Source organism: Coregonus clupeaformis, unplaced genomic scaffold (assembly GCF_020615455.1).
Source record: "Coregonus clupeaformis isolate EN_2021a unplaced genomic scaffold, ASM2061545v1 scaf0046, whole genome shotgun sequence".
NCBI lineage: Eukaryota > Metazoa > Chordata > Actinopteri > Salmoniformes > Salmonidae > Coregonus > Coregonus clupeaformis.
Genome location: NW_025533501.1, coordinates 130,799 through 150,391, shown reverse-complemented (window position 1 = coordinate 150,391; position 19,593 = coordinate 130,799). Strand labels below are relative to the sequence as shown.

General features: G+C 44.9%; 2 protein-coding genes across 2 annotated transcripts in view; both read left to right on the top strand.

The window, feature by feature from the left end:
• Positions 1-19,593, top strand: part of LOC121556711 (calponin homology domain-containing protein DDB_G0272472-like) — a 376,372-nt gene that overhangs the window by 334,787 nt on the left and 21,992 nt on the right. The gene's annotated exons all lie outside the window — the stretch shown is intronic.
• LOC121559285 (tripartite motif-containing protein 16-like) lies at positions 1,748-17,802 on the top strand. Its single transcript, XM_045212730.1, has 6 exons — positions 1,748-2,331; positions 2,742-2,837; positions 16,336-16,569; positions 16,654-16,813; positions 16,939-16,998; positions 17,235-17,802. Exons 1-6 carry the CDS (start codon positions 1,750-1,752, stop codon positions 17,756-17,758), a joined length of 1,656 nt encoding a protein of 551 aa, XP_045068665.1. The 5' UTR covers positions 1,748-1,749; the 3' UTR covers positions 17,759-17,802.

Sequence of the window (19,593 nt, the reverse complement as noted above, 5' to 3'; positions counted from 1 at the left end):
TGGAACAGAGAAGAGAGGAAGACTGGGAAGAGAAAGAAGCATTCATTTGGTTCAAACGTCTCTTGTCTGTCTCTAATACACCAGTAGGGGTCATCCTAACCCTAGCTTCCAGAGTTCACAATACTATCCTCCATGTTGGCAGTTGGTTCCAACACTCCACATTCTAACTTCATCTCAACTACATATGGTGTCCATTGACATTGTAAATCTCCAACCCAGTTTGTCTCTGTGTACGAACAGTGTAGCAGCAATAGGTGTGTCAGAAATACGTGCTGGCTCTCTGTCACTCACAGGCAGGGGTGACGAGGGCCTCAGCCAGCCCCAGTAGGATGTACTGGGGAGCCAGCTGGAAGCAGGCCATGGAGGACACCTGGAGCACCTTCCCTGACAGGGCCTGCTCCGTCAGAGGATAGCCCTTCCTGTGGACCTCAGACAGGCCCGCTACCAGGACAGACTGGGCCGCACACGCATGACCCAGCACTGAGAGAGGAGAGGAGGGAGGGGAGAGAAACAGAGAGAGAGGGAGAGATTAACATTGACTGGCTCATTGATGTGGATGGTATTTGTGTCTGTGTCTGTGTGTGTGTGTGTGTCTGTGTGTGTGTGTCGTGAATGTGTCTGTGTCTGTGTGTGTTTGTGCGTGTGTGTGTCTCTGTCTGTGTGTGTGTTTGTGTGTGTCTGTGTGTGTGTGCCGTGTGTGTGCTTACTGATGACTCTGTCGGGGGAGAAGGGTGTTGTGATCTCCACATGAATCTAGGTAGCCATAACCAAATCAGTTAGTCACTGAGAGACGATATATCAATACAGAGATGGGCAAAATATACTGTACATCAAAAATGGATCTTGTTAAAAATACAAGATACTCTAAAGACTAATGTATCAAACTAAAATACAAAATACTTTTGTAGTTGTATGTAGATAAAATACAAATACATACAGGTAAATACATTTGCTAGTACACACCTTCACTACAACAACATTCTCAGTGACGGAAGAAAACAGCTTTTACTTTCTATGACTGTGATATGAGATTGTTTATCTAAATTAGTTGAATGTACTGATGGTAAGTCTCTGGATATACTGTGATATGAGGTTGTTTATCTACCTTAATTGAATGTACTGATGGTAAGTCTCTCTGGATATGAGTCTCTGCTAAATGACTAAAATGTAAATGTAAAAATGAACAATTGCAAAGCACAATGGGTATTATTATTGGTCTTCTTTCAGGTGCAGAGCTCATTATTTTAATACCCAGCATGCTTTTCAAGTGTTATTTTTTCATGTATATTTAGTTCATTTAGCAGACGCTCTTATTACACCATAGTGCTATCAGACTTCTGATACTAATGCAGGGTGAGAGCGGGGCCACAAGATGTGCACCGCTATAAAAAATGGTATTGAAAAGTATTTAGTATTTTGAAAATACATTGGAGTGTAGTTCAGCCCAGCATAATTCAAATGACTAAATACTCAGAAGTAATTAAAATATGTATTTCAAATACATGTAACATAAATACTAACTATCTCTGCCTACTACCCAACACTCTGTCACACTTCCTTATCAAAGAAACCACACCCCCTCTACATACAGAGTACACAGTCAAGTAGGAAGCCCCTCCCTGTCCTCTGGTGTAGAGTTACATAAAACAGAAAGTCATCTTTGACACTGAACAGAAAGTAATCTTTAACACTGAACAGAAAGTAATCTTTGACACTGCCATTGCTTAACCTACAGGAGAGAGCACCAAAATGGCAGAGAATCAGGAACTGTTCTGTTGCTCCATCTGTCTGGATCTATTAAAGAATCCGGTGACTACTGCCTGTGGACACAGCTACTGTATGGGCTGTATTAAAGAAAGCTGGGATCAGGATGATCTGAAAGGTTTCTACAGCTGTCCCCAGTGCAGAAAGACCTTTACCCCAAGGCCTGTTCTGAAGAGAAACATCGTGCTGGCTGAAGTGGTGGAGAAACTGAAGAAGACAGGACTCCAGGCTGCTCCCCCTCCTGCTCTGTGCTATGCTGGACCTGGAGATGTGGCGTGTGATTTCTGCACTGGGACCAGAAAGCAGAAAGCCCTCATGTCCTGTCTGGCGTGTCTGGCCTCTTACTGTGAGACTCACCTCCAACCTCACTATGAATTTCCTGCTTTCAAGAAGCACAAGCTGGTCAAAGCCACCACACAACTACAGGAGAAGATCTGCTCTCATCATGACAAACTGCTGGAGGTTTACTGTCGTACCGATCAGCAGTGTATCTGTATGCTGTGTACAATGGATGAACATAAAGGCCATGATACAGTGTCATCTGCAGCAGAGAGGACTGAGAAACAGGTAAGACCAGAACTACTTGTTGGTGACTGTCTGATAAACAAATAATAATTACAGTAGGAACTAAGGCTGTTTGAATATGAGATCATTCAAATGAAATCAATCCACGGCAGAACAAATATGAACACAAACCTTGATTATATAGATGTGTTAACCCAGAGTCTCCAAATGTATCACCATTTTCTAAAGTCAAACACCATCATCATTCGTTATCAAACACCCAATCAGCTCCCCTGTTTTGTGCACTGTTAAAACTATAATCATTCACATAACAACTTAATAATATAATTTCACACAGACACTTCCTCAACATATTAATCCCTATCTTCTATGGGCCCTATGTCCCATTACTATACTATTGATCTACTGGACAAATAAAGCTTGGTAGCTCATTGAAGAGTGATTCTCCACAGAGGCAGCTGAGGATGAGTCAGCAGAAAGTCCAGCAGAGATTCCAGGAGAGAGAGAGGGACCTGAAGGAGCTCCAACAGGCTGTGGAGTCTCTCAAGGTGAGTATTGTTGACCAGAGGAGACACACCATTTCACATCTCTCCTCCAGTCAGAGAGAGGGAGAGGGAGTGAGGCCCCTATCCAATCCCACTGACCCCACTGTTGGGAACAGGCTGTCTGGTCCCCTTTCAGAGAATATACTGCTTAATGTAACCGGCGGGATATGAACCCTGGTCTACTGAGGGAGAAAACAACATCTTGACCGTTACACCAAGAGGACATTCCCTATTGGGCTGAGGGCCGACACAGATTTTGAAGTCGAAGACTGACTCATGTCCCCTATACATTAACATTGAGCCCTCTCTCTCTCTCTCTCCCAATTCAAATCATTTCAAAGGGCTTTATTGGCATGGGAAACATATGTTTACATTGTCACAGCAAGTGAAATAGATAATAAACAAAAGTGAAATAAACCACCAGAAATTAACAGTAAACATTACACTCACAAAAGTTTTTTTTTTTTTTTTTTCGTCATTTCAATCAATCAATCAATTTTATTTTATATAGCCCTTCTTACATCAGCTAATATCTCGAAGTGCTGTACAGAAACCCAGCCTAAAACCCCAAACAGCTAGTAATGCAGGTGTAGAAGCACGGTGGCTAGGAAAAACTCCCTAGAAAGGCGAAAACCTAGGAAGAAACCTAGAGAGGAACCAGGCTATGAGGGGTGGCCAGTCCTCTTCTGGCTGTGCCGGGTGGAGATTATAACAGAACCATGCCAAGATGTTCAAAAATGTTCATAAGTGACAAGCATGGTCAAATAATAATCAGGAATAAATCTCAGTTGGCTTTTCATAGCCGATCATTAAGAGTTTGAAAACAGCAGGTCTGGGACAGGTAGGGGTTCCATAACCGCAGGCAGAACAGTTTAAACTGGAATAGCAGCAAGGCCAGGCGGACTGGGGACAGCAAGGAGTCACCACGGCCGGTAGTCCCGACGTATGGTCCTAGGGCTCAGGTCTCTCAGTTGGCTTTTCATAGCCGATCATTAAGAGTTGAAAACAGCAGGTCTGGGACAGGTAGGGGGTTTCGTAGCCGCAGGCAGAACAGTTGAAACTGGAATAGCAGCAAGGCCAGGCGGACTGGGGACAGCAAGGTGTCATCATGCCCGGTAGTCCTGACGTATGGTCCTAGGGCTCAGGTTCTCAGAGAGAAAGAGAGAACGAGAGAATTAGAGAGAGCATACTTAAATTCACACAGGACACTGGATAAGACAGGAGAAGTACTCCAGGTATAACCAACTAACCCCAGCCCCCGACACATAAACTACTGCAGCATAAATACTGGAGGCTGAGACAGGAGCGGTCCGGAGACACTGTGGCCCCATCCGAAGAAACCCCCGGACAGGGCCAAACAGGAAGGATATAACCCCACCCACTCCGCCAAAGCACAGCCCCCGCACCACTAGAGGGATATCCCCAACCACCAACTTACAATCCTGAGACAAGGCCGAGTATAGCCCACAGAGGTCTCCACCACAGCACAAACCAAGGGGGGCGCCAACCCAGACAGGAAGATCACGTCAGTAACTCAACCCACTCAAGTGACGCACCCCTCCCAGGGACGGCATGAAAGAGCACCAGCAAGCCAGTGACTCAGCCCCTGCAACAGGGTTAGAGGCAGAGAACCCCAGTGGAGAGGGGAACCGGCCTGGCAGAGACAGCAAGGGCTGTTCGTTGCTCCAGCCTTTCCGTTCACCTTCACACTCCTGGGCCAGACTACACTCAATCATATGACCTACTGAAGAGATAAGTCTTCAGACACTCTTATCCAGAGTGACTTACAGGAGCAATTAGGGTTAAGTGCCTTGCTCAAGGGCACATCGACAGATTTTTCACCTAGGCGGCTCGGGGATTAGAACCAGCGACCTTTCGGATACTGGTACAACGCTCTTACCCACTAAGCTACCAGACGCCCGTTTCAAAGGAATAGAGACTTTCAAATCTTATAATTCAAGTGCAAACAGAGTGAGCCATTCGCCAGATCGAGTTCTGGAGGTGAAATGGAAATGAATGAGGGAGAGTTAAGTGAGGTAGAAGGTGTGGTGAAGAGCTCAGAACCAGAGCCTGGCATCAATGGACATGATAAAGAAGAATCTGGTGCAGTAGGAGTAAAATTTTTGGAGAAAGTGGATCCATACCTTTTGGCAGATCCATTTGTGGTTTCAGGGTGGGTGGGAAAGGAGTTGGGTGCAGTTGAATCAGTGAAGGTAACCTGTAGTGAACTTGTGATATTTGTTTGTGTTTCTTCTGACCAGAGGGAGTGGGCGCTCCGTGTCACTCAACTTGGGTCAAGATCTGTTTCTTGCTTTGCTCTTAGGAACAGGGCACCATTGAAAGGAGTGATTTCTGGGGTAATGTTAAGTGTGGAGGTGGAGCAATTGAAGATGAAGATTCCTGGTGTTTGTGATACCCGCCGTTTGGTGGGACGCAGACCCAGTGGTGAGCGTGGTGAAACAGAGGAGTCACTGTCAGTCCTATTGAGTTTTGAGTCTTTACCCAACAAAGTCATGGTAGGATATATCAGTTATCCTGTTAGAGTCATTGTGCCGAATCCACTGCGCTCTTTCAGGTTGTAGATCTGTGCCAGCACAGAGGGATAGGTCAACGAGTGATATATGCTTCAGTAAAGTTAGCTTCTTGCCGTTCATAGCAATGGTTATCAACTGTACAGCAGAAATTGAATGTAAATCACAGAAAATAGATGTTGTGGTGGCAGCTGCAGAGAACTATTTGGGCATACAAGATTTGACTTCAGAAGAGTTACAGGGTGTGTTGAGTGGTGGTGTCCCGTCCTCCCAGGCCGTTGGCATGGTGCAGGAGCAGATGGGGTCAAAGTAGTGGAATGGGGTAGTGGGTATTTAATGAGTGTAGGGTTAGTTGGAAGGGTGTTTTTTGTATTATTATAATTTCCCCTTTTCCCATTTTGTGTTACAAAGTATAATGGATATATATTATAGTCCAGTTGGGGGCGGTAATGCAACATATTGGATGCCAACCGCCGTTAAACTCCAAAGAAGAAGAACCGTTACATTATGTCTATAGACAAGTTTACGCGCTGTATCACGGGTGGCGCCATAACTCTACACAAATGCATTTCATTTCCGCCGGAAGTTGTTTACACCACGTCTGCCGGTGTAAACACAGCGATGTCGACGCTAGCTTGGGAACACGGTTCTACTACTTTGACTGGAGATGGCGTTACTCTCCTCCACCCGAATTCAGTGCAGAACTGGGAGGATAACATGACGACGTGGCCCAACATAACATACAGCAAGATTTGCTCCTACTTCGTGCAATCCATGGCAATAGATGGAAAAGCAATGGACAATCTGAAAGCCTCCGAGGCATATCAATATCTGCACAGCAACAAAGTCGGTTGTGTCATGTCATACAAACATGATCGTTTTGTTTATCTGAAAGCAAATGTAGAGCCTAGCCAGTGTTTGAACAATGCATGGCATAATGCTTGGGTGCTGGTAACTGAAGCTGGAGAAGTCAAAACTGCGGGATGTACGTGTGTTGCTGGACCAGGGAGATCTTGTTCCCACTCAGCTGCGATCCTGTGGAAGGTAATTATTTGACCATTGTAGCCTAGGCCTATGTCTTTTTTTCAAAACGCTATAAATCCATAAATTTGTTATTTAAAAAAAAAACTATTTTGTGTTTTAATTTTCGTGTTTGCATTCATGAGGAAAAAAAATGTTAGGCCTACGACAGTTCTCCATTACGGACGTGAGCGCTCTGAAAGCGGCACTAAAGACTTTCAAACTTTCACAGACACCTCAAAACAGAAAGAACAAAGCCTTTAAAGCGAATTTTGTTTTTGTATTAATTGTATCTTAATTTTAATAAATGTTTCATTAACCAAATTCCTGGATTTAATAAATAAAAAATAAATATAGCAGACAGACAATAGATAATGACAACATAAGGCTCCGGCCTGAACTGGAGCTTATGCATGAACCGAACACTTGTTTATGAATAAACAATTAAAATGTCTCATTGCAATATTTTACATATTCATAATCATTACTTTTGCTGGTTCATTGAGACAGCTTTTAGGTGCCGTTTAGATAAGTGCGCTCATAATTGAATTGAATTATGATAATAACGCATTTTCTTCATATTCGTGTTACATCATATGACATGTGTGCAGTGAACCCATTATAATATCTATGCACTGTTTTTACTATATCTCTCTAGGTAGAAAATGCTGTGAGACAGGGGAAAACCGGGCGTGCCTGCACAGACGGACAAAACCAGTGGAATGCTGGGTCTAAAAGAAATGCTGGTCAGAGGAAGATGAAGTATGTCCGCTTCAAACGACACAACAGGAAGGATCTCTACCAGCCGCCACCAACTTCACCGCCATCCTCTACCACTCCAGAACCGGCACAGGAGGTGACACTCTTTAGGACTCATGAAGAGTGGAGGAAGAACGCACTTGCCTCACCAATGGCAGCACTTTTCAATTGCCCTGGGAATAGCCTCCCTGCAGCTCTGCTTTAATGCTAATACCTCCTCCATCACCGAGCCAACACCATGTCCACACCTCCATCTCCTACACCATGAAGAGCACCACACACCACTGGCTTGTGTAAAATGCAGAACCTTCTATGATGAATACATTAACATGTCCACAGCCCAGCTTGAGGGAGATTGAGAAGGCTACAAAAGCACAGAGCAAAGAACAGGTCTGGCATGATGCGCGGAGAGTGCGCATCACAGCGAGCACAGCTAGAAAGGTGCCCATTCGCTCAACCACGGCGCCTGACAAGTTTTTGTCAGAACACTTACACCCATCCTTCCGTGGCAATGCCGCAACCCGTCAAGGAGCGGAGGGGGAGGAACTTGCAAGGGACTATTTGGAAACTCTGGGCAACAGCATTGAAACCAAAGGCTTAGTGGTGTGCGAAAAGGAACCGTGGCTTGCAGCATCTCCCGATGGAGTGATAAACAACGACATTCTGTTGGAGATCAAATCACCTGTGATGGGAAACAAGTCACTTGCAGAATTTTTGGCAACAAAGAACTGCGAAATCACAACTGTGGCAAACGGAGATAGGGTAGATTACCATATTGCCTGCAATGGTCCAAAAGGCTACTACATGCAGGTACAAATTGGGATGCACTGCACAGGGCTTCAGCACTCCAGGTTGGTAATCTGGAACAAAACTGAGCACCTAGAAATCGAAGTACCCTACGACCAAGGCTTTGTCCAGGGGCATATCATAAGGCTGCGCACATTCTACTTTGCCCACATGCTCCCGAAAATTGTTGATGATTTTGTTGAGGGAAGGTTACAGTTCTGCAGTAAATATCTCAGCATTTTAAAACCAAAATAAACTGCCTTATTTAGGTCATGCCCACAGGAGCCAACAGATGTCCATTGTTTACATGATCTCTTTATGCTGTGCAATATATCAGTGTGCCTACTGTTTGAGTGAAAATAAAGTTTGATGTAATTTCAAACCTTAGAGTAAGCTCATACTGTACATAAATAACACTCGATTAATTAATTGTTTTGAGGAAACTAAACAAATGGCTTCAACAAGAAAGATTGCGTGTTTAATCTCAACAGGTATTAAAAAGTAAAATACAAAAGCAGCCCACACAATTACATCACTATGAAAATATTCATATATAATATTTAAAAATACAATGCACGCAGTATTTGTTGTGTTTATCTGTATTTAATGAACAACATGGCTGGGTGTTGGTAGACAGGAACACAGGGCAAGATTCTAAACCTCACTGATCAGTGGACTCTTCAGGTTAACTAGGCCAGCACAGATGGTTAAGATGTTGTCCAGTTTCAGTGCCATGCTGATGGGAACATTCTGGGATAAAATCTTAAACACCTTCAGTCTCTGGATTGCTCTTTCCACATGTATGCGGACATTGGCTACCCATTGGGTCTGGGCATCTCGAAATTTTGGTGTAGCAGGCTCGGCCTCACAGACAGGCTGACAGGTTTCTGGAGCATCTAAAAAGGGGAAGAGAAAACATGGATGGAGCAAAATTAATGCAGGCATAGAGTCCTCTCACTACAAACATCACAATGGAAAAATGTGTACTACAACATTGCACTCACACGCACACACACAATCATCATCACAACAGCCTGCCACCTTGCATTGTATTTATGATGTAGACTAAGGCACACGCAGGCAGGCACACACACACACACACACAATTAATGATGTAGCTATCGTGGGCTTTGTTTGTCCCATCTCCAAAACAATCAACTGCCTTAGCAAAATACCGGTAGCAATGTTAATGTATGACAACTTCTTCATAATTAACAGTATTGTCAGCTTCATAGCTAAAGTTGCTGAACTTACCCTCAGATTCAAGTCTGCGTTTCTTTATCTGGGAGGAGGCAGTGGTCCGCTGGGTGAGTTGACGCCTATTTGGCTGGGGAGGGCGATTGTATCCCAACCACAACTCTGGGAAAGGATTATCCTTGGTAGGTTTTTGGTCAACAAAGTGATAGGAACAAACAAAAACGTTGAGGGGTGGTTTCTTTAGATTCAATGCCTTCAGCCAGGTCCTTGATTCCGAGTCGGTATCAGGCTTGCGAAAAAATTTAAACAATGGAGCGTATGGACATTGCCTCTTTGTAGCTGGTTTGTGGTCGTAGCACTCTCTATCTAACCACTCGTTCAGGTGCTTTCTCGAGTTTTTGCAACCAACTACCGCACACGTCGTTCCCGAACCACTTTTCTTCATGTTGTAATTGTAATTTTTATATCCTCTTTGTCACTGCGATATCAGTGCTTTGTCGGCACAACGGAGCTAGCTAGCAAAACAAACCCAGCCCGGCAGAACGGAACTGGATTGCATCGACGGGAGGAGTTCAGGAAGTAGAGCGGAAACGGCTCAAAAACTTGTCTATATACAGTATTGTAACGATGTTCATGTCTCTCTCATTCATTAACTTTCATGGTAGTTGGTTGTGTGTGTCTCTGGTTATGAATAGGGTGCTGACAGACAATTGTTGATGGATATTTATAGAGCTCTGATCAGGACGACAATTGATTACGGGTGTGTAGTTTATGGAACAGAGGTAAAGACTTGAATTCAGATGCTGGACAAAATCCAGTATATAGATTTTAGGATATGTATTGGTGCATTTAAATCAACATCTGTATGTGCCTTACTGGTGGAGCGAGGTGCCTTTGGATATACAGTGTAAAAAATGGTCATTATCTTATTGGGTTGAAAGGCTGTGAGGTTGAGCATCCCACTGCTACTGTTCTAGATGACTGTTGGGAATATACTAGTAGACAAGGCAGTGGTTTTGGTTGGACAGTTGGAAAGCTTGCTGATGAGAGTGGTTTGAGGGAGTTGGAGGTTGGCCCTTCTGTGGTGATAGGGGATGTTCCTCCATGGTTACTCCCAGACCCTGTTGTTGATCTAACTTTTGGTAGAGAAAAGGAAAGATTGGTCAGAAGTCAGTGATATAGAGAAACTGGTTGACAATTACATTGGTAGAGGTTTTATACTTTTTTACTGCTTTTCACAGATGGATCCAAGGACCCAGATAGTGGGCTCACAGGAGCAGGCGTTTACGTTCCTGAATTTGATGTGCAGATATGTAGAAGACTAACAGATGAACTGTCAGTATACTCAGTTGAACTGTTGCCGATAATAGTTGCCCTCCAGTGGGTGGAGGACGTACAACCTGTTAGAATTATAGTATGTTCAGATTCTCTGTCTGTTTTGAATAGTTTATCATCTGGTAAATCTAATAGGAGTGACCTGCTATTGGAGGATGAGCCATTTTGATAGATGTGTGGCAGAAGAGATGGTACTCTGAGCACAAGGGCCGGTATTTATATAAATAGTTTACAGTTTTACAGAAAGGTCGATGGACCAAGATTCAAAGGTCAGATTAGGAAGGAAGAGGTGGTGTTTACTCAATTGCACTTAGGACATAAGTTAGTAGGGCTCTTCTTTATTTTATCAGAAGTACTGAGTTAGGTAGGAGGATTTAGAAATGTTGGAAACCGTGATTGACCATACACTCCAGCACAGTAGGTGGCGGCATGCACCTTTAACGTTGGTTTGTGGACCGCCATTATATCATAGAAGAAGAAGTTGGTTGTGTGAGAGATTTGTGGTTCGTGAGGAGGGCTACTATTCTTTTTTCTTTTGGTTCTTGCGTATTTTCTGAATTTATTTTCTCATGGTGGAGGGTTTGTTTATTGGTTTCCACTGTTTATCGTTTAGAGTTGAGGGGGGAGTAGGGGTAGTTTGTTAGGGCGGCGTGATGGGCTCAACCGAGTGGAGAAAAAATGCTGTCGCTTCGGGTGCGTTCCAGAGAAAGGTGTGGAGGAAGTTTTGCTCATGGTCGGCGAACAGGTTAGAGCGGAACATCTGCACTCTGCATCCAGAATGAACAAGGCGGTGGTTGTGTTAATGAAAAAGGTTTGTCTTGTTGCTAGTGGGATTTTTGTGAGGGGTGTGTTGGTGCCGATTTCGCCTCTTTCGGTAAGAGTTGTGGTGGCTAATCTGCCTCCGTTTATTACTTACGAACAGACCGCAAGTAGTTGGTTCGTTTTGGTAAATTTGCAAGTGGTTTTCGTGTTCTCTCGGCTGGGTGCCAAGCGGAATCCGTTAAACATGTCTCTTTTCGTAGACAAGTGTTTGTTTCTTAACAAACTTCAAGGTTACACAGGGGAGTGGTGGAACACAGGGTTTGCTAGCACAGATAGTTTTCGGTGTTTCTAGTGTGGGGATCATCAGTTATAGGCTACAAGCAGCAATATGATTGATAGGTAGGACAGGTATTGATCCCCGGCCAAATAATCCCTACTCAGATGCGCTAACCTCAACCCTAGTAAACATGCATTTAAAAAAACTTCTATATAAAATTATCATATTGGGAGTAAATAGCCTCTGAATAGAAAAGAAAAAACACTGCATCTTCCAGCCCACCAATGAATTACATAATGCAACCGTCGCGGTTAGCATATTTACCTCAACATGCCCCTCGCTTGCGTGAGAAGGCAGAGTGCTCGATGCTGGTTGATGAATTTGACAATTAATGTACTAGGAAAATACGTTTTTGTCGACCAGAGGTGACTGAATTAATGTTCAGGTTTATTGATAATCATTATAGTAATGAAGTATAATTTCAAAATTTGACCATAAAAACAGGTAATAATATACATGACTCATCATTATATTACTTCACAGTAATGTGTTTTCAGTCCTTCCTCTTGCGTTAGCAGTGTGGAAAGGGACAGTAAAAAGATCAGGCAGGAGTTTTCCTGTGAGGTGGAGTGGTGGTGTATCCAGGGAGAGAACTAAACTAATCTTCTGAAATGTCATTCATGGTCTTATGCTGCCATATATTGGAATTATTAAGCAACTGCAGTAGTACTGAATAAAGAGTTTTTCCTTACTAATCCTTACTGAAGTAGTGATTACTCAGAATTGCAAAATAAATGGCGGGGGTACCAGGAGGGAGGAGAGTACTTAAAAAAAAAACATTTTTGTCATTTAGTAGATGCTCTTATCCAGAGCGACTTACAGTTAGTGAGTGCATACATTTTCATACTGTCCCCCCATGGGAAACGAACCCACAACCCTGTTGTTGCAAGCGCCATGCTCTACCAACTGAGCTACACGGTAGTAGTGCATGGCCAAGTGGTGGTGCGCAGGCCATGGAGAAAGCGGTGGTGGGGAGGGTTGCAGCTGGGCTACATGAGCTGAGGCAGGTTTCTGTAGTAACAGAGACTCCGGTGGGCGAAGGCTTGGTGGGCTCATCCCAGGAAATATTGCCTGTCATTGGGGAAGAGGCAATGATCAGGGGGGAAGTGCAGGGGGGCAGAGACTGGGGAGGAGGAGGACGGTACCGTGCCAATGGTGGAGGAAGAGGAAGAGGGGGGAGGTGAGTCTGCGGGAGCTGAGGACAAGGCGGTCTCGTTTTCAGACAGCTCATTGGATCCAGAGCTGACAGCCAGTCAGGCTGAGGACCCAGTATATACGGTGAGAGAACTTTCTAGGTTCCTGATGGAGACTAAAGGGGAAAAAGAAGGTTCTGCTGGAGTCTTATTTGATTGATCCTGGAAGGTTTGTAAGGTCAGTACAACACGTGATGAAGAATGAGGGGTTTAGTGTCCTCTCACCCAGGAAGCGGTATAGGCTGAGAAAATGGGTCATGGGTTCTTAAGGGCATGTCTTAAGAATCTGCTTAAATTGATGTTTTTTTCTGGCATGGCGGCTTTATGGGCTTCTCTACTGGTTTCTGATTGTGGTGATTTCCCTCCCACCTCTTATGGAGATTTCACGGTTAGACTTCCTTAACATGAACGGTGACAGAGACTGGGGGAATATGTCAAACAAAAACATTTAAATGCCATGGCAGAAATCTTAGTGCAGGGGTAGCAAAAGAGGTGTGTAAGGGTAGGTTGTTAGTGGTTAGAGCCAAAATCAGTGACCTTGTCTTTGCTTTCCAAAATGTGTCTGCACCTAGTACAGGGCTCAGTTCTCTGTTTCACCAGGACCCAGGCAGGTGTCCTATTGGAAATTCCATGTAAAGCTCTTCCAAGATGTCACTTTTTGGCTTTTGGGAGAGGTGGGGACAGCAGAAGGGGGAGTTTGAGTCTCTCAGTCAGTGGTGGGACATAGGGAAAGCCCAGATTCTGGTTCTGTCAGCAGTATACAGGTGTTTCCTCTTCAGAGGCCAGGAGAGTACTGGGGGAGCTTGAGTGGTTCATAAGTGAGGTGGAGGCTGAGCTGGTGGGGCAAGGTAGGGTGGGGCTACAAGATAATCTATCTGAACTACTCAGGGACCTAGGGACTTTCATTTCAGATGAAAGCAAAAGGATCACTTGTAAGAGCTAGATTTTCCATGTTGAGAGAGATGGATGCTCCCAGCTCTTTTGGGTTGGAGAAACAGAGTGGGGAAACCAAGAAAATCCATTGTTTACGTTGGTCTGATGGGCATGTAACTTCTGTTGTGGGGGAGATGAGGGAGCCTGATGGGTGGGTAACTTCTGTTGTGGGGAGATGAGGGAACCTGATGGGTGGGTAGCTTCTGTTGTGGGGAGATGAGGGAGCCTGATGGGTGGGTAACTTCTGTTGTTGGGAGATGAGGGAGTCTGATGGGTGGGTAACTTCTGTTGTGGGGAGATGAGGCCGCGGCTGTGGAGTTGTACTCTGATTTATAGAGGGCAGAACTCTGTGATCCTGGGTGTTCTCAGGTTCTGCTCACAGACCTTTCCAAACTCTCTCTGTCACAGAGAATTGACATTTCCCTGGCCTTTCACAAACTCTCAGCTGCCGTCTCTCAGACGGTCTGCCTATGATTTTTTTTTTAAAGGGAATTATTGGACAGGACGTGTGTTGCGTGAGTGCGTCGGGGTGGGGGAGCTGTCGCTAAGCTGTAGACGGGAGGCTTTGACTCTCCTGCCCAAAAAAGGGGATTTGAGCAACATAAAGAACTGGAGGCCTGTGGCATTGCTCTGTGTGGACTATAAGATGGACGGGTAACTGTGTATCAGGACACCTAATCACAGACAATCTGTTCATAATCAGGAGAAAGCCTTTGCTAGGGTGGACCATGAATATCAGTTCAATGTGTTGTTTTGGTTGTGGGGAGAATTGTGTGGCCTGTGTTCATATGTTGTACGCTGGGGCTTCATGTATGGTCAAGGTGTGGGGAGGGCTCAGTAGGCCAGTCTGGGTAGGGAGGGGCATTCACCAGGGACAGTTCAATCGTTCTGACTCAAAGCGGTGCAGAGGCTACTGTACCGTACGGAGGTGGGCTGGAGGGATCCAGCATGTGCTCTGTTGAGGAGGGCTGGTGGTTTGGGGCTGAATCAGCAGCTCTTCATTAACATTTAACATTTAAGTCATTTAGCAGACGCTCTTATCCAGAGCGACTTACAAATTGGTGCATTCAACTTAGGATAGCCAGTGGGACAACTACATCTCGATCACAATAAGTACATTTCTTTAAACAAGTCAGTGCTAGCAGGTGAAATAAGTCAGGTGTTAGTTTAGACAAAAGACAGTGGTAGTAAAGGGGGGTAGAAGGATAACTATTATACTATTGCAGGTATTCCTTAAAGAGGTGGGGTTTCAAGTGTCTCCGGAAGGTGGTCAGTGACTCCGCTGTCCTGGCGTCGTGGGGGAGCTTGTTCCACCATTGGGGTGCCAGAGCAGCGAATAGCTTTGACTGGGCTGAGCGGGAACTGTGCTTGTGTAGAGGTAGGGGGGCTAGCAGGCCAGAGGTGGATGAACGTAGTGCCCTCGTTTGGGTGTAGGGTCTGATCAGAGCCTGAAGGTAAGGAGGTGCCGTTCCCCTCACAGCTCCGTTGGCAAGCACCATGGTTTTGTATTAGATGCGAGCTTCAACTGGAAGCCTGTGGAGTGTGCGGAGGAGCGGGGTGACTTGAGAGAACTTGGGAAGGTTGAACACCAGACGGGCTGCAGCGTTCTGGATAAGTTGCAGGGGTTTAATGGCACAGGCAGGGAGCACAGCCAACAGCAAGTTGCAGTAATCCATACGGTAGATGACAAGTGCCTGGATTAGGACCTGTGCCGCTTTCTGTGTAAGGTAGGGTCGTACTCTGACTAGCAGACCTGCGGCTGCCGGGGGATGGAAAACCCCCCAAGAGTCGGCACAGCAGGCGGGACTAACGTCTCTTAGGCTGCTGGAGAGAGTCATGGGGGAGGTCCAGGAGGCTCTGCCTGACCCAGTGAGGAGGGGGCTGGAGCAGCCTGAGGAGGGGCCACCACCGTTTCCACCACTGCAAGTGACAGCAGAGACTGGGGACTGGCAGGAGAGTCCGGAGGACTTACTGACTTTAACACTCTGAGCCTGGGGGAGTTTGAGGAGGTGGGGGGTAAGGTGCTGTACACCCTCAGTGTCAAGGTTAGACACATCAGGAGCTTAGCGGGAGTGAAGGGGCATCAGTGGCAGGGGGTTGTGGGGGCTGAGAGCATGGCAGGGTATAGGTGGAGGGTGCTCTATAAGCTCCCAGTGCTGGAAAGGTCAGGGTCCTCCAGTGGAGGGTATTACATGGAGCCCTGGACACCAATAGCTGGTTGGCTCGGGTTGACCTGGGAGTTGGGGAGGGGTGTCCGTTTTCTGCAATGACAGACTGTTCATCATGTTTTTTCTGTGTTGCCAGGGTAATGCCATTACTGTTGACGCCTTAGGGTTGAGTTTGAGTTGTACAAAATGATCAACAGTGTGGAGATGTTTCAGGAGGTATGGGGGCTCAGGGGGGCTGTCTGTACGGCTGGAGAGGAGGGGTTGGATGGACGGTTGGAATGTGGTGCTGGATGGTGTATTGTACTGTGGTGTTGGGTACTGGATAATGTGATTGTGTGGAGGTTGTGGTGGCACACAATGTGCTTTTAGGAGGGGGGGTGTTAGTGTAATGAGGATGGCTCATTAAAGTAAGACAAGTCAGTCTCTCTCTCTCTCTCGCTCTCTCTCTCTCTCTCTCTCTCTCTCTCTCTCTCTTAACAGCGCTCTGCACAGGCAGCAGTGGAGGACAGTGATAAGATCTTTACCGAGCTGATCCGCTCCATTGGGAGAAGGCGCTCTGAGGTGAAGGAGCTGATCAGAGCCCAAGAGAAGGCTCAAGTGAGTCAAGCTGAAGGACTCCTGGAGCAACTGGAGCAGGAGATAGCTGAGCTGAGGAAGAGAAGCACTGAGCTGGAGCAGCTCTCACACACAGAGGATCACATCCATTTCCTCCAGGTAACTCAACTGCCTTGTTACATGTAATATGAAACTAAAACTCTCAATCATTTGGTTCTGCTCTCTCGCTCTCTCTGTGTCCAGAGTTATCAGTCACTCTCCAGTACCAGTTTATCTTCAGACTTACCCAGCATCGTTGTCTGTCCTCTTCAGTACTTTGGAGATGTGAGTAAGACTGTGTCTGAACTGAGAGAGAAACTAGAAGACGTCCTTAAAGGAGAATGGACCAAGATCTCCACTACAGGTGTGTTGAAAATAATAAGAACATCAACTTTAGACCATTGAAAGTTCCCTACTAGTCATATACATATGGAATATGATATGATGATAACATTCCCTCTCTCTGTGAATGTGTTTGTGTGTCTGTAGTGAATATAGTGGATGTTGTACTGCCTCCAGAGTCCAAGACCAGAGAACAGTTCTTACAATGTGAGTCTCTTTATTCTGAAGTAACTAACAGTCTCTTTTTACTGACACTCCTAACAATCCCTCTAGAAATATATAGCAATAGTAGATCTAATCAAAGACTGGGTATCTATCTGACTCCTCATATTTCTCTGATTTGATCTCTGCTGTGCTCTAATCAAAGACAGGGTAGATACAGTATCTGACTTAACTTATTGTTCTAACTCCCCTCATTGGTCTCTGCTCTGTTCTTCTCCCAGATTCCTGTCAGCTCACACTGGACCCAAACACAGCAGGCACACGCCTCTCTCTGTCTGAAGGGAACAGAAAGGTGACCTATACAGGCAAAGTCCAACCATATCCTGTTCATCCAGACAGATTCACCAACTACAGTATGGTTCTGTGTAGAGAGGGTCTGTCTGGACGCTGTTACTGGGAGGTGGAGTGGAGTGGGGACTGGGTTTATACAGCAGTCTCATATAAAGACATCAGCAGAACAGAGAGAGGTGGTGGATTTGGACACAATGACAAGTCCTGGAGTTTAGAGTGCTCTAGTGGTGGTTATTGTTTCAGACACAATAATGTTAAGACTAAAGTATCAGGCCCTCAGTCCTCCAGAGTAGGAGTGTACCTGGATCACAAGGCAGGTACTCTTTCCTTCTACAGTGTCTCTGACACAATGACCCTCCTCCACAGAGTCCAGACCACATTCACTCATCCCCTCTATCCTGGGTTTCGTTTAGATTGTTTTTTATCTGGTGCTGCTGAGCTGGTTAAACTGTAGTAGGGTCCACATAGATACTAGTCATGTTGGTGTAGTCTATAGCTGAGCTGGTTAAACTGTAGTAGGGTCCACATAGATACTAGTCATTCTGGTGTAGTCTATAGCTGAGCTGGTTAAACTGTAGTAGGGTCCACATAGACACTAGTCATGCTGGTGGTGAGAGTCCCCAGATGTGATGATTCATTCTGCTCTGTTTTTATGTACAATGATTTGATTGATTTGATCTTCAGAAGATGTTATGAATTACAATTCAATGCATTCATATTATTTGTAAGTGCAACGTTTTAATCTTATACATTTACATTAATCATGATGTATGCTGTTAATGTATGTTGGTTGTCATTCAGAACCATTGAAATGTTTTCTCAATTGGTTCTCTGTCTCAATGTCATTTTCCTCAGTATCATGGAACAGGTAGTGTTACTTACTTGCTAATTGAACTATATGGGCCGGTTTCCCGGACACAGATGAAGCCTAGTCCTAGACTAAAAAGCATGTTCAATGGAGATGTCCGGGAAACTGGCCCTAAGTTTAAAATATTTTATTCTCCCATACTGCTCAGTCAAGCAACATTAAACCTGTCCAGCAGGTGATGCTATTAACCAAACAATAAAAACCATTAGATATCTTGACTTGCCACTCAGTATATCAGTAATGTTCAGAATTGTACATGTTTTCTCCCTGTCATTAGAAAATGACAATATGGTAATGACTTTAGTCGTTTCCTCCCCCTTTGTTTTTATTGGTTGTGTGTTATGTGTGTTGTTGTGTTAGGTTTTTCCCCTGTGTTCCTAATGGAAAACCCATTAACAATGAATCACAAACAAATTATATTCCAGTTGTGTTTAGACAACTTCATGGCTGACATCCCCCAGTTCTGTTAAGACCCATTGAACTGGGTCACATTCTAAATGGTCACTTGTATTGATAGTCCATACTGGGGTTAACCATACTGGAGGGTTTCTTTCTGCACACATATTCCCTCATCTCCAGAATTGTACCTGATGCTCTCTCTCTCTCTCTCTCTCTCTCTCTCTCTCTCTCTCTCTCTCTCTCTCTCTCTCTCTCTCTCTCTCTCTCTCTCTCTCTCTCTCTCTCTCTCTCTCTCTCTCTCTCTCCTCAACACCTTTCAGTGCCTGTATTTGTAGTCCATACTGGGCTTTACTATGGTTCTACATACAGTACCTGTATTGATAGTCCATACTGGGCTTTACTATGGTTCTACATACAGTACCTGTATTGATAGTCCATACTGGGCTTTACTATGGTTCTACATACAGTACCTTTATTGATAGTCCATACTGGGCTTTACTATGGTTCTACATACAGTACCTGTATTGATAGTCCATGCTGGGCTTTACTATGGTTCTACATACAGTAGCTGTATTGATAGTCCATGCTGGGCTTTACTATGGCTCTAAATTTGTGTTAGTTTTTCTTTCTCTATAAACTCCAACACGAAAGGTACTGTTTCCTTTAATTTTCATAATGTCAGTACGATGTACAGTATCTCACAAAAGTGAGTACAACCTTCACATTTTTGTAAATATTTGAGTACATCTTTTCATGTGACAACACTGAAGAAATGACACTTTGCTACAATGTAAAGTAGTGAGTGTACAGCTTGTATAACAGTGTAAATTTGCTGTTCCTTCAAAATAACACAACACACAGCCATTAATGTCTAAACCGCTGGCAACAAAAGTGAGTACACCGCTAAGTGAAAATGTCCAAATTGGGCCCAAAGTGTCAATATTGTGTGGCCACCATCATTTCCCAGCACTGCCTTAACCCTCTTCGGCATGGAGTTCACCAGAGCTTCACAGGTTGCCACT

What these genes read in the sequence shown, in the direction of transcription:
- LOC121559285 (XM_045212730.1), top strand. Translation starts at nt 1,750, where the DNA reads ATGGCAGAGAATCAGGAACTGTTCTGTTGCTCCATCTGTCTGGATCTA. An exon ending in CAGAGAGGACTGAGAAACAG is followed by an intron (nt 2,332 to 2,741) that starts GTAAGACCAGAA and finishes GATTCTCCACAG; the next exon opens with AGGCAGCTGAGGATGAGTCA. An exon ending in GACCAAGATCTCCACTACAG is followed by an intron (nt 16,814 to 16,938) that starts GTGTGTTGAAAA and finishes GTGTGTCTGTAG; the next exon opens with TGAATATAGTGGATGTTGTA.